This window comes from Mytilus edulis, chromosome 5 (genome assembly GCF_963676685.1).
Source record: "Mytilus edulis chromosome 5, xbMytEdul2.2, whole genome shotgun sequence".
Lineage (NCBI taxonomy): Eukaryota > Metazoa > Mollusca > Bivalvia > Mytilida > Mytilidae > Mytilus > Mytilus edulis.
Genome location: NC_092348.1, coordinates 78,010,546 through 78,030,456, shown reverse-complemented (window position 1 = coordinate 78,030,456; position 19,911 = coordinate 78,010,546). Strand labels below are relative to the sequence as shown.

General features: G+C 30.2%; 1 protein-coding gene across 1 annotated transcript in view; it reads left to right on the top strand.

Annotated features, from left to right (window-relative positions):
- Positions 1 to 19,911, top strand: part of LOC139524509 (uncharacterized) — a 62,868-nt gene that overhangs the window by 21,420 nt on the left and 21,537 nt on the right. Inside the window, exons 10-20 of the mRNA XM_071319329.1 lie at positions 669 to 842; positions 1,345 to 1,425; positions 2,924 to 3,044; positions 5,416 to 5,531; positions 9,610 to 9,706; positions 10,581 to 10,756; positions 11,955 to 12,068; positions 13,095 to 13,265; positions 14,440 to 14,550; positions 15,038 to 15,166; positions 15,404 to 15,599. Coding sequence (XP_071175430.1) covers positions 669 to 842; positions 1,345 to 1,425; positions 2,924 to 3,044; positions 5,416 to 5,531; positions 9,610 to 9,706; positions 10,581 to 10,756; positions 11,955 to 12,068; positions 13,095 to 13,265; positions 14,440 to 14,550; positions 15,038 to 15,166; positions 15,404 to 15,599 — 1,486 coding nt within the window. The remainder of the gene's footprint in view (positions 1 to 668; positions 843 to 1,344; positions 1,426 to 2,923; positions 3,045 to 5,415; positions 5,532 to 9,609; positions 9,707 to 10,580; positions 10,757 to 11,954; positions 12,069 to 13,094; positions 13,266 to 14,439; positions 14,551 to 15,037; positions 15,167 to 15,403; positions 15,600 to 19,911) is intronic.

The window sequence follows — 19,911 nt, the reverse complement described above, 5'->3', positions numbered from 1 at the left end:
TTCCTTTGTTAAATATTCACATAGACCAAGGTGAGCGACACAGGCTCTTTAGAGCCTCTAGTTGTATTTTGTTCAGATTTTAATGAATGCAGTTAAACTCATTTTGTTAGTTTAGGATTTGGCTCATACCTAAGGTTTTTAAATCCAAAAACTTTGAATAGAATTGACGTTTTTGATCAAATAGGTCAGTTGAAATGCGATTAGTTTATGACGTCGCAGTGTTACCATTTGCAAGCAATTTCACCATATATATAAAAACTTTAAGAATTTTACCATTTTTCAATTTTCAAGTAAAAAATAATTGGTTTTTTAAATATTATTTTCTCCAGTTTTTTGCTCTATTTACAAAATGATTTAAAGAATCATATATACATTCCCCTTCCAAAAGGACTGAAATGTCTGCGAACCGGAGCGGTTGAAACAATTAAAATGATATATGACCAAAAACAATCTAAAGATAATAGCCGATACAGATTATTTGTAATTGATTTGTAATCAAACCAACTACACACTTTCAATGTTACTTTTGAAAGTTCCATTGAACGCCTGGCTGCTTCTGTGTATTCACTTTACTTTGAAAAGTACATTGTTTCATATATAAATGGTACAACATTCATCACATGTGCAGTGAACCACCAAAGTAACGAAAACTTACCTTTTTTGCATAGAACAAAGATATGAAACACTGGAACGTATCAGGAGACATAAGAGTATGTGATGCATCTGGATATGGGACTGAGGCTTGCTTTAGAACGTCGTTTATGTGGTCTGAAAAATATCAAGAAGTAAATCTACTTGACCATTTAACAGCAGAATACTTAGATTCGGCTCCTGATATACAGGTAAGATGTTTTCGTTGAGTAGATATGTTTTGGATGCTGTTTCATTATGGGACTTTCCATCCTTCGATTGAGACGTTACTGATTATGCCTTGACTTAAATACTGATGACGGTTGTCTATTTGAAGTTTGAAGTTTGAATTTTGTATTTTGAGTTGCAATTTTTATGCAAATTAAACGAGAATTTAAAGTCGGTTTGGAACCATACAAATACTTTTAATTTTTTGTTATCTTTCATAATTCGTTTAGTATCCTGTATTAGACATGTTAGGCATATATTAGTGAGACAACAATTATTGTATTTGATTACGCTGAATTAAATAAAAATATCAAAATATCAATGAAATGGTGGAAAGATATAATGTCTACGACTCTAAGAGTTGTGTTTTCAATGCAATTTCAATTTATATCCAACCGCTGACTAAATGATAAAGAAATAAAGACTTAAATGATTACAGTATGTTTCATTTTTAACAAAAATGTTTTCCATAATTTCTGTGTACAGGTGTGTGAGTGGTATAAACAAGGGCATTGTTCAGGAGGATTCTACTGCTTTACAGCCCAACTCATGTCAGACGATGGTCAGGTAGGATGATAGGTTTAACCTATACACCATTTTAAAATGTGACAGACAACAGTCAGTTTAGATAAAATATATACTGTATCATTGTTCAATTCATTCAAAGGACATCTTTGCTCTCAATATAAAAATCGGAAGTTCAGCAAACTTTTTTGAGTTATGTCATTGTTTGTCTACTCAAACGGACATTAAGGATCTAAGGTAAAATTAAATAAATTAAAACTGATACTTTAAGCTGCAAGAGTATTAGTTAAGAATAAAAATAGACTAAAAATATTGATAGGTCATGAAGTTCCTTTTTGCAATATTTAATTTATGAAATATGGCTAGAAAGGACTTACTCGGACTTTTTCCATATAGTTTCTTTTTGTATTATTTTTCGTCTAAAACCGAAAGAAAGACAATCAAGTATCTGCTCAAATTTTGTCAAATGACCTTTCATTAAGTCTTATATATATTAAAATATGAATAGGTGTTATGGGGCAAAGTATTTTACCATGTATCATATGGAAAAACACCAAGGAGTCCGAACATTTGACACTTATTCCAAAACCTCACCTTAGTACATGCTTAGATATTTGCAAATAAACCCAAAACACTCTCTGGTATATCAGCTCGCTTAAACAGTACAGTCTAGCAACTTTATTAATTTTATTTGCAATGCGCCAATGTTCACATATGTCTGCATGCTATAACCCGCTGCCTCAACATATCATAAATCAATACACAACCTGTAAAAGAATTCATGTGCGTTACCAATCTATTCAAGCATATACAATTTTTAAAAACGTCTACTTTAACCATAAGTATGACTGATCCAAATACAACTTGGACAAAATATAAGTGGTTTCAGAGATGTCCAGACTAAGCTATCCGAAGGCAAGCGCCGAATGAAACATAATTAATACACCAAAGTTCTATAGTTTCTGATTCGGAAACAAGTGTAAATTGAATAGATCTATTGGTACGAAAAACCATGGATTTTAATCACAGGGTGTGTCGAGCGCACACAGTACATTGTTATTCATAACTATATAAGTTTGTTTTTCAATAGCATAAACATCAGAAATTCCGTAAATTGTTCACTACAAGTTTTTTCAAGACATACTTTAAAACATATTTCATTATTCATTATATGAAATGAAATAATGGAATATTTAGAGATGGATAACGCATGCTTTGTCAGTATAATGTTATTTTAAGAAACAGAATGTCAACATTGAAAGTGAAGCATAGGTAAGGCAGCGGTTAATTTCCTGTGTCTGTTATTTCATAAGCACAGAAATTTGAGTTGTTCTTTTAACTCCGACGGAATCAATTGGTCACTTGATGGTCGCAAATACCCGGTAATGATTCTGCTTACGCGTCGCCTGTAAACCTACTTACGACCATCACACTCACCAATTGATGCCGTCGGATCTAAAAATACAATACAGTTATCTCCTAAAGGTACACTTAAAACGACTTATCTGGTATTTTACCTTTTCAATACAAAATTTTATAGATAATAAAAGAGTATACAACAGGAGAATTAGGTTCGTTAACTAATAGCGATTGGACAGAAGCTTCTGTGACTTTCTCTGGTTATGGACCTGGAGTGAGGATTGTCACGTTTTCATCTAAAGGTATGTAATCTTAAGATAGTGATATGACGCATTGATAAAGCTTCAAATAGTTCTACACGTCGTGTATCTCCAAGTGTAATCAAACTATTACTTTGGATAAGCCGTATTTATCACAGGTGCAGGAATATTTGTTTTTTAAGGAATATATTTTCGTATATGATACGGTCTTTCAAAAGAGGGACGAAAGAGAGACAGTCAAACTCATAGATCGAAAATATACTGACAACACAATGCCTAACAAAAAAAAAGACAAGCAGACTATATTAGTGCTCAAGACTGTTTTCATATAAATGCCACTGATGAGTCCTATGTAGAAAAAACGCACGTTTTTCGAACAATATTAAAGTGCGAGGTTTGGCATGCCTTAAAACCAGGTTCAACCCACCACTTTTATTCCCCTTTAAAAGTGTCCTGTACCAAGTCAGGAAGATGGTCATTGTTATAATATTGTTCGTTTCTCTTTGTGTTGCATTTTAACGTTGAGTCGTTTGTGTTTTCTTATTTTTGAGATATTAAGATAAGACGTGGCACGGTACTTGTCTATCCCAAATTCATGTATTTGGTTTTCATGTTACATTTGTTATTCTCGTCGTGTTTTGTCTGATGATTGGTCTGTTTCTGTGTGTGTTGCGTTTCGGTGTTGTGTCGTTGTTCTCCTCTTATATTTAATGCGTTTCGCTCGGTTTTGGTTTGTAACCCCGATTTTGTTTTTTGTCCATGGATTTATGAGTTTTGAACAGCGGTATACTACTGTTGCCTTTATTTATAAGCCTTGTATCTTTTTATACCGTACCGTTTCACCAACTATCAGGTTTATTCTATATTCTTGGTAAATATTATTATCGCTATTTAACGAAATTTTCCTCTGAACTTACTGACTAATAATTTCCTTTCTCATCACAGTACAAAAATATAAAAATTATCGCTAGAAACTAAGGGCGCGCGTGCAATTGTCAATAATTCCAACGATAACAAATATATACATCTATCATGTGTGCAGACACGATGACTATAAAGGGTCCTGAGTGCACTTTGTATGACCTGATCAGTGCACTTTGTATGTCCTGATAGATGTTTAAAGAAACCCATATGTAGCTGTTGTAAATATGGTATTGAAGTTATATTGTAGTTATTGTTAAATTATTGTTTAAATGCTTAGTTTAAACATATTTATTTATAGTGGATTGGGAAACAAGTTTTGCAACTTATATTAATCCCTTTCCACTTTGCGGGTGCGAGTGCTGCCTTGTAGCGGCATTAGCCTACTCGAAATCTACAAGGGTGTCGTTAACGTGCAAGAGATATGGCTCTCTCTTAATACGGGTCAGCCATGTATCGTCCCCTTTCGACGGACTATCATTGTTTCATCAGGACCATACTCACAAATGGTGTCAAATACTATAATGAATACATATATAGTTTGAAATCGTTGTTCTAATTTTCATTTTCTAAATTTATTAAATACAATGTAAAGATACCAAAAATGTGTCTAGGTTGTTTAAGACTTGGTTAAGTATGGTTCAGACTAAATCGAGAATGGTTCAGACTAGGTCAAGAATGATTCAAACTAGGTTAAGACACAATTAACATGGTTAAGTACAAGTTCAGACTATTAATTATGGTTCAGACTACAGTCGAGTATTATTTAGTAGATTTCACACCAATTCAGACTGGTCGAGTAAAAATCAGTTCAGTCAAGCACAGAAATAGGCCATTTCAGACTTTTTCTGGTGTGTATCATATATCAGTCAGATTTCTATCTTCAATTTTACCGTTGACCCCTTTGATAGTAAAAAGTTTACTAATTTGTGTTTGGTGCATACCATTTCTACTGTAGCACTTAAATTGACAAGATCTATGATGATAGTTGCCAAACATATCTATCAAATATCATATCAACCTACCTATTGTAATTATTGTGAACTTGTTCTCGTCCTGAATATGCATGAAATATTTGCCACTGGACGTAGAGCAACCAACAACCAATCAATCAATGTTACTATAATAATCATTGTTGCTATTTGTGTATTTTTCTGTTGATCTTTTAGTGTGATAACTTTTCATATCATGCTACTCACTTGGGATTAAAAATTGTCGTCAGAAACTATGGACTCACATTTCATTGTCAATGTAAATATCAAAAAAAATATCGTCAGAAAGAATGGGCGCACATTTCATTGTCAATGTAAAAATAACGACGCCATTATAAAAATGGCGATAAACAAAATAGCTATGGTCTTTCAAACTGAATGATGATTATCAGCCTCATCTCAAGCCTGTCGACCTTCGATGAGATTGTAGTTGAGAATAATAATCTCGTATAAAAAAAACACATCGATAATTAACAATTATATAATTAAATTATAATTAGGTAAGGACGACAAATACTGGCAAGGGTATTTTGGTCCTTATATATCAGCTGCTGGAATTCGTGTGAAGAAGGAAAGCAAACCAGCCAAGAATGACAGCTTTTCAGATATTGATCAGGTATTGTAATGCCGGCCTTCCACCGTATTATACATGTTATAGTAAAAAGTAAAATCACAAAAATACTGAACTCAGAGGAAAATCAATTCGGAAAGTCCATAATCACATGGCAAAATCAAATAACAAAACGCATAAAAAACGAATAGACAAAAACTGTCATATTACTGACTTGGTACAGGCATTTTCAAATGTAGAAAATGGTGGATTAAACCTGGTTCTATAGCGCTAACCCTCTCTCTTTGATAACTGTCTCATATATTTACATGATGCGTTAAATAAAAAATCACAATTAATAAAATAGTCAAAATATGGGTACATCAGTCATCATCGCATAACAGTTTTAAAAGGGACAATTTAACAGAACACAAAAAACTCTATCTACGAACACATGGATTGACCTGAGTGTCTGACGTCATAAATTTTTATACGTCACATAAATTTGTCGTTCAATGTACATACAAACAGTTTTAAAATTTACATAGGCAATGTAAGTATACAGAGTTAAAAAATCAAAAGTATGTAACAACAAATTACAGAAATAGACCGAGATTTAAACTAGTCCAAAAGTTATAGGTAGAATTTATGAGAATCCAAAAATAGTTAATTCCACTACGCGATTGAATGATTTTGACGTTTGTGGTTCAAAGTATATAGTAATTCATAATAGAAATATATCATAGATATAGACCAAAATAATACTGACGGGATCTTTTAAAGTACAGAGTCACGTAATAAGAACAAAAGAAATACAAAGAGTCGCATATACAAAACAAACCACCAAAAAATGAAAGCCAATACACACACATTGACGAGATGTATAAGTACCGAGCCACGTCAAACGGATATAACATAAAACCATTCAGTAACATAAAACCATTCAGTAATATTAATAATAAAACAAAGACAAATGAAAGAACAGTAAAACATGTTGTTAAGATGATAAACAACATCAGTACGCAGAATCTATACATCAAGACCATCGTGTATTATTTGAGAAGTTGATACGGAATATTTATCAACAAGGTCTTGGTACCTTCCGATGAACTTTTTTAGAAAAAGGACGAGACGTTCTTTGACATACTCCTGGTTCGTCAACTTTCTACTCATACACTGAGTAAACCAATCTTTATATCGTTTCTAGAAATTATTGAGGAAAAACAAGAGATGTCAGTGAGATATCTAATGTTGAAAATTATATAACACTTTCAAGGATATGACAGATCATTGTATGTTAGTATGTTAAGAAGTTTTATTTCACTTACTGATTCCATTTTATTCGGGTAGTTACCTTATTTGTTTGATCCTATATAATTACAATACCATGAATACAAAAGAAATGTTCGGTAATTAAAAAGTTAAATAAATCTTTTAGGGAAACTCTGCAATGTAAAACGTGCCTTGTTACTTCAAAATAAACGATTACAGCACGATTTGCCAAATCACTGATGATGTCCGTAACTTCACAACAACTTGTCCGTAACTTCAAAACAACTTGTCCGTAACTTTTTTCCTTATACCAATAGGGATGTCCGTAAATTCAGCATGATGTCAGTAACTTTCAAAAAATCTTTATTCATGGATGTAATTATTTAAAAAAAGAAATGATAAATAACAAAAATACCGAACTCCTAGGAATATTCAAACTGGAAGTTCTTTATCATGTTTATGGAATGGCAAAGCCAAAAGTTCAATTTAACACTCCAAATGAATGGATAACAACGGTCATATTCCTGCCTTGGTACAGACATTAAAAAGTAAAATTACAAAAATACTGAACTCTGAAGAAAATTCAAAAAGGAAAGTCCCTTATCAAATGGAAAAATCCAAAGCTCAACCAAATGGATAACAACTGCGATTTTCCTGATGGTACAGGTATTTTCTTATGTAGAAAGTTGTACGGCAAAATTAATGTATCTTACATTCTACTGGCTTTATAAATAGATTGTTAACTGCTTAAGTTTTAGATGATAAATCATGACATGCAGGTTATAAATTTCATCATTTCCACCTGTACTAGAAATTACATTAATAGTGAACATATGAACATCACCCTAAGAGAACAAGTTCGGAGGTCAATCCTTAGCAGAAATACATAGATGAAGAATCAGTCCAAACTTCTAAAGAAGATATGTATGATTTGATACCCGATCTTATTGAATCCCTGAGATCAATGAAACTTTTAGAATATTTTAAATCTACATTTATTGCTATAATAAACTGACCCCTGATCAACAATATAGCCTTCCATCTTCTCCGTAGATATTGGCATTTTTTTTCTCACAATCAACAACGTCATTTAAAGGAAAGGATATCAATTTTTTTTCCGCGGCTACACAGGCCAAGGACTCATCAATGAACGATCTATTAAGCTAGAGGAATGTTAGATTAATTTCGCCATACCGTCAGGTCCCGTTTAATCCCGGGAACAATTTTTAAAAATTTAACGGAAAATCCGTGACACTCTGGTTTGCTGTTTTCTCTTGTTTAGTTTGAAGCATATCGTTATTGTATAAATCTATGTAATAATTAAGGGGTTTGATAGTGTTTATTGTCCTTTAAGTGTTGAAATTGTTAATATTACAATTTTGAAAAAAAAAGTTGCCCACATCCGAAAATAAAGTTACGGACACTCTGATTATTTTTGACTTATAAGTTACGGACATCTTATGCACTTTTTAAATATTGGCCTTGCGCTAAAGTGAAGTCAAAATTAAAAGAGTTGTAGTGATGGTAAGTGATTTCTTTATTCAAAAATCCTATCAATATTTTAATAGATCATGAAACGCTGCCAAAAGTAGATTTCGTATCAACTATCATCTCAACAAATTTAGAGTCCGCCATATTGGGCTGTGGGTAACTTAAGTTACCCACGGCCGTTTAAGCACAGTGCTTATTAGACTCAAATACAACTGTATAAATTATCTACTTATAAATTTAAAGCCAAAACCCAAACCTTTCTTTATTGATAAAGATCAATCCAAGTTTGCAAACAATATTAACATAACCTGATTTCCCTTGTGTGATCCATGGTTGTCGATTGGAAAACAAAATAAAACGATTTTTGCCATTAGTCGGATATTTACCTAAACGCACACAAGAACACCTTTATCGGTTTAAAAGACCTCATAAATTCAAAAGTATTTTTTATCAACATATTAGGAAGCACAGTCATCCTTTCAAATATTAAATAATTCAACCTTTAGGAGTAGTTAAAAAGCAGCCCGGAAAATCTCATTCCAAATTTGTATGATTACGGAAAATAGTCGAATTAAATTGAAAATAAAAAATACAGACAGACTAACCTCTCAGTCACAATCCTAGTTGTCAGCACTTCGGTGTTGACATGAATATCAATTATGTAGTCATTTTTATAAATTTCCTCTAACAAAACTTTGAATTTTTCGAAAAACTAAGGATTTCTTATCCTTGGAGTAGATTACCTTAGCCGTATTTGGCACAACGTTTTGAAAATTTGGGTCTTAATGCTCTTCAACTTTGTACTTGTTTGGCTTTACAACTATTTTTATCTCTGCTTCACTGACGAGTCTTATGTAGACGAAACGCGCGTCTGTAGTATTAAATTATAATCCTGTCACCTTTGACAACTATCATAATGACAATATCATGGAAATTGGTAATATATCTAGAATACAATTCTGTTGAAATTTTTTATTTTGTTTCTAAAACTGGTTGTGAAGACCGTTCTTATGGGTGTAGAATAGTTGCAATCAAAGAAAATTTCGTACCAACAATACAGATATTTCGGACCTTTATTTATATTTGAAAAAACAACGGTAGACATAATTTGTCAAGATAACAAAGCTCTGATCTTTGCCTGTTAATAAATTACATCCAATTTTGGAGGAACGCAACACAGTTCCATATTGTAGTTTCAAGTATGGAATCGTCCAAATTAAAATTGCCTATTGTTATTCTAAATTGTTTTGATAATCTTGCAATTCTACAAAGGCAAGGAAATACTAAACCAATTATGTTGTTATCATTCAATAAAAATTCCTTGAGTGTGGTTATTACCTCTTTATAAATATCAATTCTTTGAATATTCAACTTTTAACAGACTGACGTTACAAACAAAAGATCTAGTTTAGAAAAAATGGTGACGAATATTCTGTCAAGCAATCAGAGTATGTTCGAAGATCTAGTTGAAGACGAAAGTAAGTATTTAGGATAACACATAATACCAATCAGATCAGAGAATTGTTTTCTCTTCAAAAAGCCAACCAAATACCATTAGTCGTATGAGGACACAAAACAAATGCTGCCTGCAAATAATAATGCAAACTGAACACTCAAATGGCCTCAAAATCCAGAAGTGAACATAAATGTTACAATGGAGCAATTGTGTCAAATTTGAAAATCAACAACGTATAACTAAATTTTATTAAACATCTACCTTATTGTTTAGGTTATACAAGGCTTAAACTTTTTCAGCATTTTAAATGATTTCATTTGATATTTTCACACCAGAATAAAAGAATTAGAAAAAAGTGGATTAAAAGAAAATTAGTTGAGTTGCTTAGTATCATTAATGAGTTTATCTAATACCAGTCTTATATATATTATTGAATAGGATAGTCACTTCTGTTGATATTGGAAACTATAAGGGAAAAAATATGTATATCAAATGTATATGTTTGAGAAAAGAAGTCAGTGCCTTTAACCTTTTTGCACTCATGTCCTTATATATTCGAAATAGCAGCAAAAATTTCTGTGCGAAATAACATGGTGCAGTTTCATTCAAGAGGCATATTGTGAATTCATTTATATTCGTTGGTAATAATTTTGATGGATGAAGAAAAGATTGTATTTTTTTTATATTTAATTTCGAGGTTTTGCCATAGTCTGCATACTAGATCATTGAACAATTGTACTTCGTAGATATTTGATTTCGAGGTTTTTTCATTGTCTGCATACTAGATCGTTGTACATTTCAAACTTGGTCCAACTTGTGACAACGAATTCCACGAACATTGTAATCCAACAACAAAAATTAATCCATAGCATAAAATATCAAATGTAATTTTGTAGATTTGCCAGTTGACCAGGAGTTCGAAAAACAAACAGATATGTCTAATGAATTGCATGGCTGGAAGGGAGGCAAAAAACAAACTCACAAAAAGAGGGAAATCAGAGTATTCGTGTCCAGCACATTTCGAGATTTCACAATGGAGAGGGAAGCAATTATCAAAAAGGCTTTCAGAGAGGTGAGTGAAAATATGTCAAATATGCTATACCAGAAAAATCGGTAAATATTTGATCTGATATATATTTCCAGAATCAAAAGTATAACTGAATATTGTTAACGGTCTTGTATTTATTTTAATTTTAGTTTCTTGTGTACAATTTGGAAATTAGTTAGCGTTCATTATCACTGAACTAGTATATATTTGTTTAGGGGCCAGCTGAAGGACGCCTCCGGGTGCGGGAATTTCTCGCTACATTGAAGACCGGTTGGTGACCTTCTGCTGTTGTTTTTTTATTTGGTCGGGTTGTTGTCTCTTTGACACATTCCCCATTTCCATTCTCAATTTTATTATTCATCTAAATACTATTTCTTTTTGTTCTTTGTATCAAGAGATCATTGTAGTTACCATAAAAAGTATATATTATGCTTGAAATTAAAAAAAATGGACATCTATTAGGTATAAGTCTGTTGAGATATATAATATGCTACTCACGAAAAGCTGACTCATTCAAGAGTTAATGACTTAATAACATTGACAATTCATGCATAGCAATTCAGAAAAACAATAAAAATCAACAAGTAAGGAACGATTACACGTCCAATAAAAATTGACAACACTTAGGCCGAAAAGGACAAAAAAAAAAACCAGACAAAAAAGACGGTGAACAGTACAAAATTATTACACAGAAAACTGAAGATTTAGCATAAAAAGACCCCACCAAAATACCGAGATGATATTAGGTGAACCGAAAGGGTAAGCAGTAGCTGGTATTATACGTATGATTTCGATTTGTGGCCGAACTGTAGGTGTTAAAAACCTTCTGCAAGCATGCTGAAGACTAAAGTCCTAAAGGAATAGTTCCCAAAAAAGCTATTTGAAAATTTACCCAAAATTTGCCTACGATGCAACTGTTCAATACAAGGTAAAGTGTACATTTCCCCAGAAACTTTTGCATCAAAACCAACTTAAAATTCTACTAATTTAAAGAATTTGCCGGTTTGGCACTTTAATATTTATCAAAGTAAAGAGTTTATGGCGCTTCAATTTTAACCAAAGTTAAACGTTAGTAATAGAAGGATACTGATTCGAGATAGGAATTGTAACTTAGGCGTACTTAAAATGTTAATACACAATTTGTAAATTATGTCTATAAATAGTAATATAATAGTGTGTGACATTATATGAAATATGAATTTATACATAACTTTATTTTCAGATAAATCGTCTTTGTGTAGACAGAGGTGTATTCTTTACTTATGTCGACTTAAGATGGGGGATAACAACAGAACAAACAAATGATGGGAAAACTATTGCTATATGTTTACAAGAGGCAAGTATAAACTATTGCTATATGTTTACAAGAGGCAAGTATAAACTATTGCTATATGTTTACAAGAGGCAAGTATAAACTATTGCTATATGTTTACAAGAGGCAAGTATAAACTATTGCTATATGTTTAGAAGAGGCAAGTATAAACTATTGCTATATGTTTACAAGAGGCAAGTATAAACTATTGCTATATGTTTACAAGAGGCAAGTATTAACTATTGCTATATGTTTACAAGAGGCAAGTATAAACTATGTCTGTATGACAACTATATTCTGCAACTATAATCAATTGCTATACTATTACAAGAGGTATGTAAAACTATTGCAATATGTTAAAATAAATACCAGTAAAAATATTTCCATTGGGCATGTAACCCATTCGTTAATATAAGAAGCAATAGATAATCCTATGTGTTTCAGGAAAGTGAAACTGTTTAGAAGTACTAAAAAACTGTTTTTTTATATTCAAGAAGCTAGTTATTAGTTTTGTTATTTCAAGGAGGAACTAAGAGGTTGTAAGAGTCAAATTAATCTCTTATCAAATAACTAAATGCTTTGCAAGAGAAATGTAAAAGAATTGAAACATGAAATAGCTCAGTAAGGACAATTGGTGTATTTTAAATGTAAAAGATGTCGTTTTCTACCTGAGGCATATATTACCGTAGCTGTATTTGGCAACACTTTTAGGAATTTTGATCCTCAATACTTTTGAAACTTCGTATTTTATTTGACCTTTTGAACTTTTTAGGATTCGAGCGTCACTGATGAGTCTTTTGTAAACGAAACGCGCGTCTGGCGTATATTCAAAATTCAAAATTTAGTCCTGGTCTTTATGATGAGTTTATTTAAAAGGCATATTACTGAAAAAATTATTACATATTATTTCCATCCGTGTGTTTTGTTATGATAAGAAACAGAAAGTTGTAAAATTACCACAAAAAATACTGAACCGAACAATTGATAACAGACATTGTTTGTGAAATTCTAATTGAATCTTAGAAAAGTGTGAAGTCAATTATATTTCAGATAGACCGATGCCGGCCATATTTTATCTGTTTGATGGGGGATAGATTTGGGTGGAGCCAGACAGAAGAAAACAAAGATGAAACTCTTAATATGACTTATGACTATGCAATAGAGAATAATCCAAATCTGAAGTGGATTGATGATTACAGATACAACACAAGTGTAACACAGGTTAGTTACCAGATACTAATTTGAAAGTGCAAATTCCAGAATTGATTTTTTTTTACCAGCATCATCTTGAAACACAATGTAGAAACTATAAAATAGCTCCTGTTCTAATGATTTATCATTGGCTAAGTCGAAAATGATAAAATGATCACCATACTGAGATGTTTGTCAAATATTGACAAATGGTCCAAAACGTGATAAAGTATGCTTCCAGAATGAAGAAAAGTCTCACGATCCACCTATGGCTTATGAATTATTTTTTGAAAAATAATCGTGGTTTTCTATGTTAACAGTTTCTGGTGGCTAAACATCACAGCTTGTATGTTTTATTTTTTGGATCTTATTTATCTGGACCTTTTGGATTATAGCTCTTCGTCTTTTATATAAGCTTTGAATTTCAAATATTTTGGCCCCGAGCATCACTGAAGAGACATGTATTGTCGAAATGCGCATCTGGTGCAAGAAAATTGGTACCGTTAATTTTATTATACTAGTATTCAAAAGAAGAAATAACAAACCAAATCACATGAATTTAGTATTTAGTTGCAGAATTATTATAGAATCGAACTAAATTAAAGGTCATATACAATGTTTCCCAACATGTATATATAGAGTATATAGGACTCATTAGTGACGCTGAGATCAAAACATGTATAAAGCCAAACCAGTACAAAGTTGAAGAGCATTGAAGACTCAAAATTAAAAAAAAAAGTTGTGCCAATTATGGCTAAGTTAATCTATTCCTGGGATACGAAAATTCTAATTATAACAATGTTAACAGAATGAAATGCATATTTACAGTGAGTTTAATATTTGGGCTTAGGACAACATGGTTCTAGATGAGATAAATGAAGGTATTTAAGCAATTACTACTGTTTATAAGAACCATGTTACAAATAATATTTGGAGCAAAGATAAAATCGTACTTTATTCTATTCGAACGGCACTGAGGAGTTTTTTTGTAGACGAAACGAGCGTCTGACGTACACAATTTTAGTACTGTTATCTATGTTGAGTTAATTAATGTTTTTGTTATCAGTCAAATTTCGTAGAAGACAATCACCCGTTGAAATCACTTTTTAACATTTACAACAAAATGACTAAGAATTTCTACGAAAACTGAAAATATGTATTCATCATTTACGCATTATAAACTTGACAATATGTTTTGTTTAAGCTTGAAATTTTCCATGGTGTCCTCAATGATCCAGATGAAGTAAAAGACAAATGTTTCTTTTATCTCCGTAATCTTCCATCACAAGATGAGGTGCCACCAGAACTATATAAGGTACATTACATACATATCCAATATGGTAAAACTTAATGTCATTTGTTTTCCTTTTGATATCTGTAACAAAATATGACTTTGCCACTAGTTTATTGATCAACAAACATCATAAATGAATAATTTTACATTTGATTTTTCTCGTCCATGAGAATGATGAAAGTTGTAACAATAGTTTTGTTTTAATAATAAAAAGATTTTAGTTTATGAAGTTTTAGTTCGTAGATAGTTATGGTTAACAACTGTTTCGGGTAAATCCCTGTAACATTTTTTTTATGTTTTTGTCTTTTTTGTTTTTAATTTATTCTTATTCCAGCAATCGAATGTCCAAATGTTCCGAAACTTATAATACACGACTGTAAAAGTATCATCGAAACACTTACAATTATGACTTCGAACTGTATGAATATTTCATAACCAATAAGTACTAACAAACTGTTCCCAAGTTGAAAACTTTCGACGCTGTAACATCTTATTTTGATACTTGTAGCGTCTTGTTAGTGAATCTGAATGGCATAAACAACAACAGGAATATCTGAAGTCATTGATACAAAAGAATCCAAAAATCAGTGTTAAGAAGTTTAATAAAGCTGATGAAGTGTCTGAACTGATCAAACAGGTAATTATCTAAAACGTGTTACTCAACTATGATGACATGGTTATCTGCTTGCATGATTGGTCAAATGTAATTCAGATAAAAAAATACTTGCTGTCGGTTCATTATATAAAGAGATAAATTGTCTTATTTGCTGAGAGTTTGATAATAAAAGTGGGTTAGGCAAGGGCTAGTTACAATACATAACATGTTTAGCCTGTAACAGTTTGCTATATTGACCATATGTTTATATTTTGATAGGATTTAAAAGGCTGTGTTGATCAGGAATTTCCAATTGGAAGTGAATTAACAAAACTAGAACAACAAGGTGAAGCACATGCAGCTTTTGCTTCACAGAGATGTCGAGTTTACATTGGAAACCAGAATTATTTCACGGAAATCAACAAACACAGAAGTCAGAATATATCACAACCATTCATTATACTTGGCGAATCAGGTAAGAATACAGAACTCATAATATATCACTACCATTCATTATAACTAGAGAATCAGGTAATAATACATTAGTCAGAATATATCACAACCATTCATTATAATTAGAGAATCCGGTAATAATACATTAGTCAGAATATATCACAACCATTCATTATAATTAGAGAATCAGGTAATAATACATTAGTCAGAATATATTACAACCATTCATTATAATTAGAGAATCAGGTAATAATACATTAGTCAGAATATATCACAACCATTCATTATAATTAGAGAATCAGGTAATAATACATTAGTCAGAATATATCACAACCATTCATTATAATTAGAGAATCAGGTAATAATATATTAGTCAGAATATATTACAACCATTCATTATAATTAGAGAATCAGGTAATAATACATTAGTCAGAATATATCACAACCATTCATTATAATTAGAGAATCAGGTAATAATACATTAGTCAGAATATATCACAACCATTCATTATAATTAGAGAATCAGGTAATAATACATTAGTCAGAATATATTACAACCATTCATTATAATTAGAGAATCAGGTAATAATACATTAGTCAGAATATATCACAACCATTCATTATACTTGGCGAATCAGGTAAGAATACAGAACTCAGAATATATCACAACCATTCATTATAACTAGAGAATCAGGTAATAATACATTAGTCAGAATATATTACAACCATTCATTATAATTAGAGAATCAGGTAATAATACATTAGTCAGAATATATCACAACCATTCATTATAATTAGAGAATCAGGTAATAATACATTAGTCAGAATATATCACAACCATTCATTATAATTAGAGAATCAGGTAATAATACATTAGTCAGAATATATCACAACCATTCATTATAATTAGAGAATCAGGTAATAATACATTAGTCAGAATATATTACAACCAATCATTATAATTAGAGAATCAGGTAATAATACATTAGTCAGAATATATCACAACCATTTATTATAATTAGAGAATCAGGTAATAATACATTAGTCAGAATATATCACAACCATTCATTATAATTAGAGAATCAGGTAATAATACATTAGTCAGAATATATCACAACCATTCATTATAATTAGAGAATCAGGTAATAATACATTAGTCAGAATATATTACAACAATTCATTATAATTAGAGAATCAGGTAATAATACATTAGTCAGAATATATCACAACCATTCATTATAATTAGAGAATCAGGTAATAATACATTAGTCAGAATATATTACAACCATTCATTATAATTAGAGAATCAGGTAATAATATATTAGTCAGAATATATTACAACCATTCATTATAATTAGAGAATCAGGTAATAATACATTAGTCAGAATATATCACAACCATTCATTATAACTAGAGAATCAGGTAATAATACATTAGTCAGAATATATCACAACCATTCATTATAATTAGAGAATCAGGTAATAATACATTAGTCAGAATATATCACAAGCATTCATTATAATTAGAGAATCAGGTAATAATATATTAGTCAGAATATATCACAACCATTCATTATAATTAGAGAATCAGGTAATACTACATTAGTCAGAATATATTACAACCAATCATTATAATTAGAGAATCAGGTAATAATACATTAGTCAGAATATATTACAACCATTCATTATAATTAGAGAATCAGGTAATAATATATTAGTCAGAATATATTACAACCATTCATTATAATTAGAGAATCAGGTAATAATACATTAGTCAGAATATATCACAACCATTCATTATAACTAGAGAATCAGGTAATAATACATTAGTCAGAATATATTACAACCATTCATTATAATTAGAGAATCAGGTAATAATACATTAGTCAGAATATATCACAACCATTCATTATAATTAGAGAATCAGGTAATAATACATTAGTCAGAATATATTACAACCATTCATTATAATTAGAGAATCAGGTAATAATACATTAGTCAGAATATATTAAAACCATTCATTATAACTAGAGAATCAGGTAATAATACATTAGTCAGAATATATTACAACCATTCATTATAACTAGAGAATCAGGTAATAATACATTAGTCAGAATATATCACAACCAATCATTATAATTAGAGAATCAGGTAATAATACATTAGTCAGAATATATCACAACCATTCATTATAATTAGAGAATCAGGTAATAATACATTAGTCAGAATATATTACAACCAATCATTATAATTAGAGAATCAGGTAATAATACATTAGTCAGAATATATTACAACCATTCATTATAATTAGAGAATCAGGTAATAATACATTAGTCAGAATATATCACAACCATTCATTATAATTAGAGAATCAGGTAATAATACATTAGTCAGAATATATTACAACCATTCATTATAATTAGAGAATCAGGTAATAATATATTAGTCAGAATATATTACAACCATTCATTATAATCAGAGAATCAGGTAATAATATATTAGTCAGAATATATTACAACCATTCATTATAATTAGAGAATCAGGTAATAATACATTAGTCAGAATATATCACAACCATTCATTATAACTAGAGAATCAGGTAATAATACATTAGTCAGAATATATTACAACCAATCATTATAATTAGAGAATCAGGTAATAATACATTAGTCAGAATATATCACAACCATTCATTATAATTAGAGAATCAGGTAACAACACAGAAGTCAGAATATATTACAACCATTCATTATAATTAGAGAATCAGATAACAATACATTAGTCAGAATATATTACAACCATTCAGTATAATTAGAGAATCAGGTAATAATACATTAGTCAGAATATATTACAACCATTCATTATAATTAGAGAATCAGGTAATAATACATTAGTCAGAATATATCACAACCATTCATTATAATTAGAGAATCAGGTAATAATACATTAGTCAGAATATATTACAACCATTCATTATAATTAGAGAATCAGATAATAATATATTAGTCAGAATATATTACAACCATTCATTATAATTAGAGAATCAGGTAATAATATATTAGTCAGAATATATTACAACCATTCATTATAATTAGAGAATCAGGTAATAATATATTAGTCAGAATATATTACAACCATTCATTATAATTAGAGAATCAGGTAATAATACATTAGTCAGAATATATTACAACCATTCATTATAATTAGAGAATCAGGTAATAATACATTAGTCAGAATATATCACAACCATTCATTATAATTAGAGAATCAGGTAATAAAACATTAGTCAGAATATATTACAACCATTCATTATAATTAGAGAATCAGGTAATAATACATTAGTCAGAATATATCACAACCAGTCATTATAATTAGAGAATCAGGTAATAATACATTGGTCAGAATATATTACAACCATTCATTATAATTAGAGAATCAGGTAATAATACATTAGTCAGAATATATCACAACCATTCATTATAATTAGAGAATCAGGTAATAATACATTAGTCAGAATATATCACAACCATTCATTATAACTAGAGAATCAGGTAATAATACATTAGTCAGAATATATCACAACGATTCATTATAATTAGAGAATCGGGTAATAATACATTAGTCAGAATATATTACAACCATTCATTATAATTAGAGAATCAGATAATAATACATTAGTCAGAATATATTACAACCATTCATTATAATTAGAGAATCAGGTAATAATACATTAGTCAGAATATATTACAACCATTCATTATAATTAGAGAATCAGGTAATAATATATTAGTCAGAATATATTACAACCATTCATTATAATTAGAGAATCAGGTAATAATACATTAGTCAGAATATATTACAACCATTCATTATAATTAGAGAATCAGGTAATAATACATTAGTCAGAATATATCACAACCATTCATTATAATTAGAGAATCAGGTAATAATACATTAGTCAGAATATATTACAACCATTCATTATAATTAGAGAATCAGGTAATAATATATTAGTCAGAATATATTACAACCATTCATTATAATTAGAGAATCAGGTAATAATATATTAGTCAGAATATATTACAACCATTCATTATAATTAGAGAATCAGGTAATAATACATTAGTCAGAATATATCACAACCATTCATTATAACTAGAGAATCAGGTAATAATACATTAGTCAGAATATATTACAACCAATCATTATAATTAGAGAATCAGGTAATAATACATTAGTCAGAATATATCACAACCATTCATTATAATTAGAGAATCAGGTAACAACACAGAAGTCAGAATATATTACAACCATTCATTATAATTAGAGAATCAG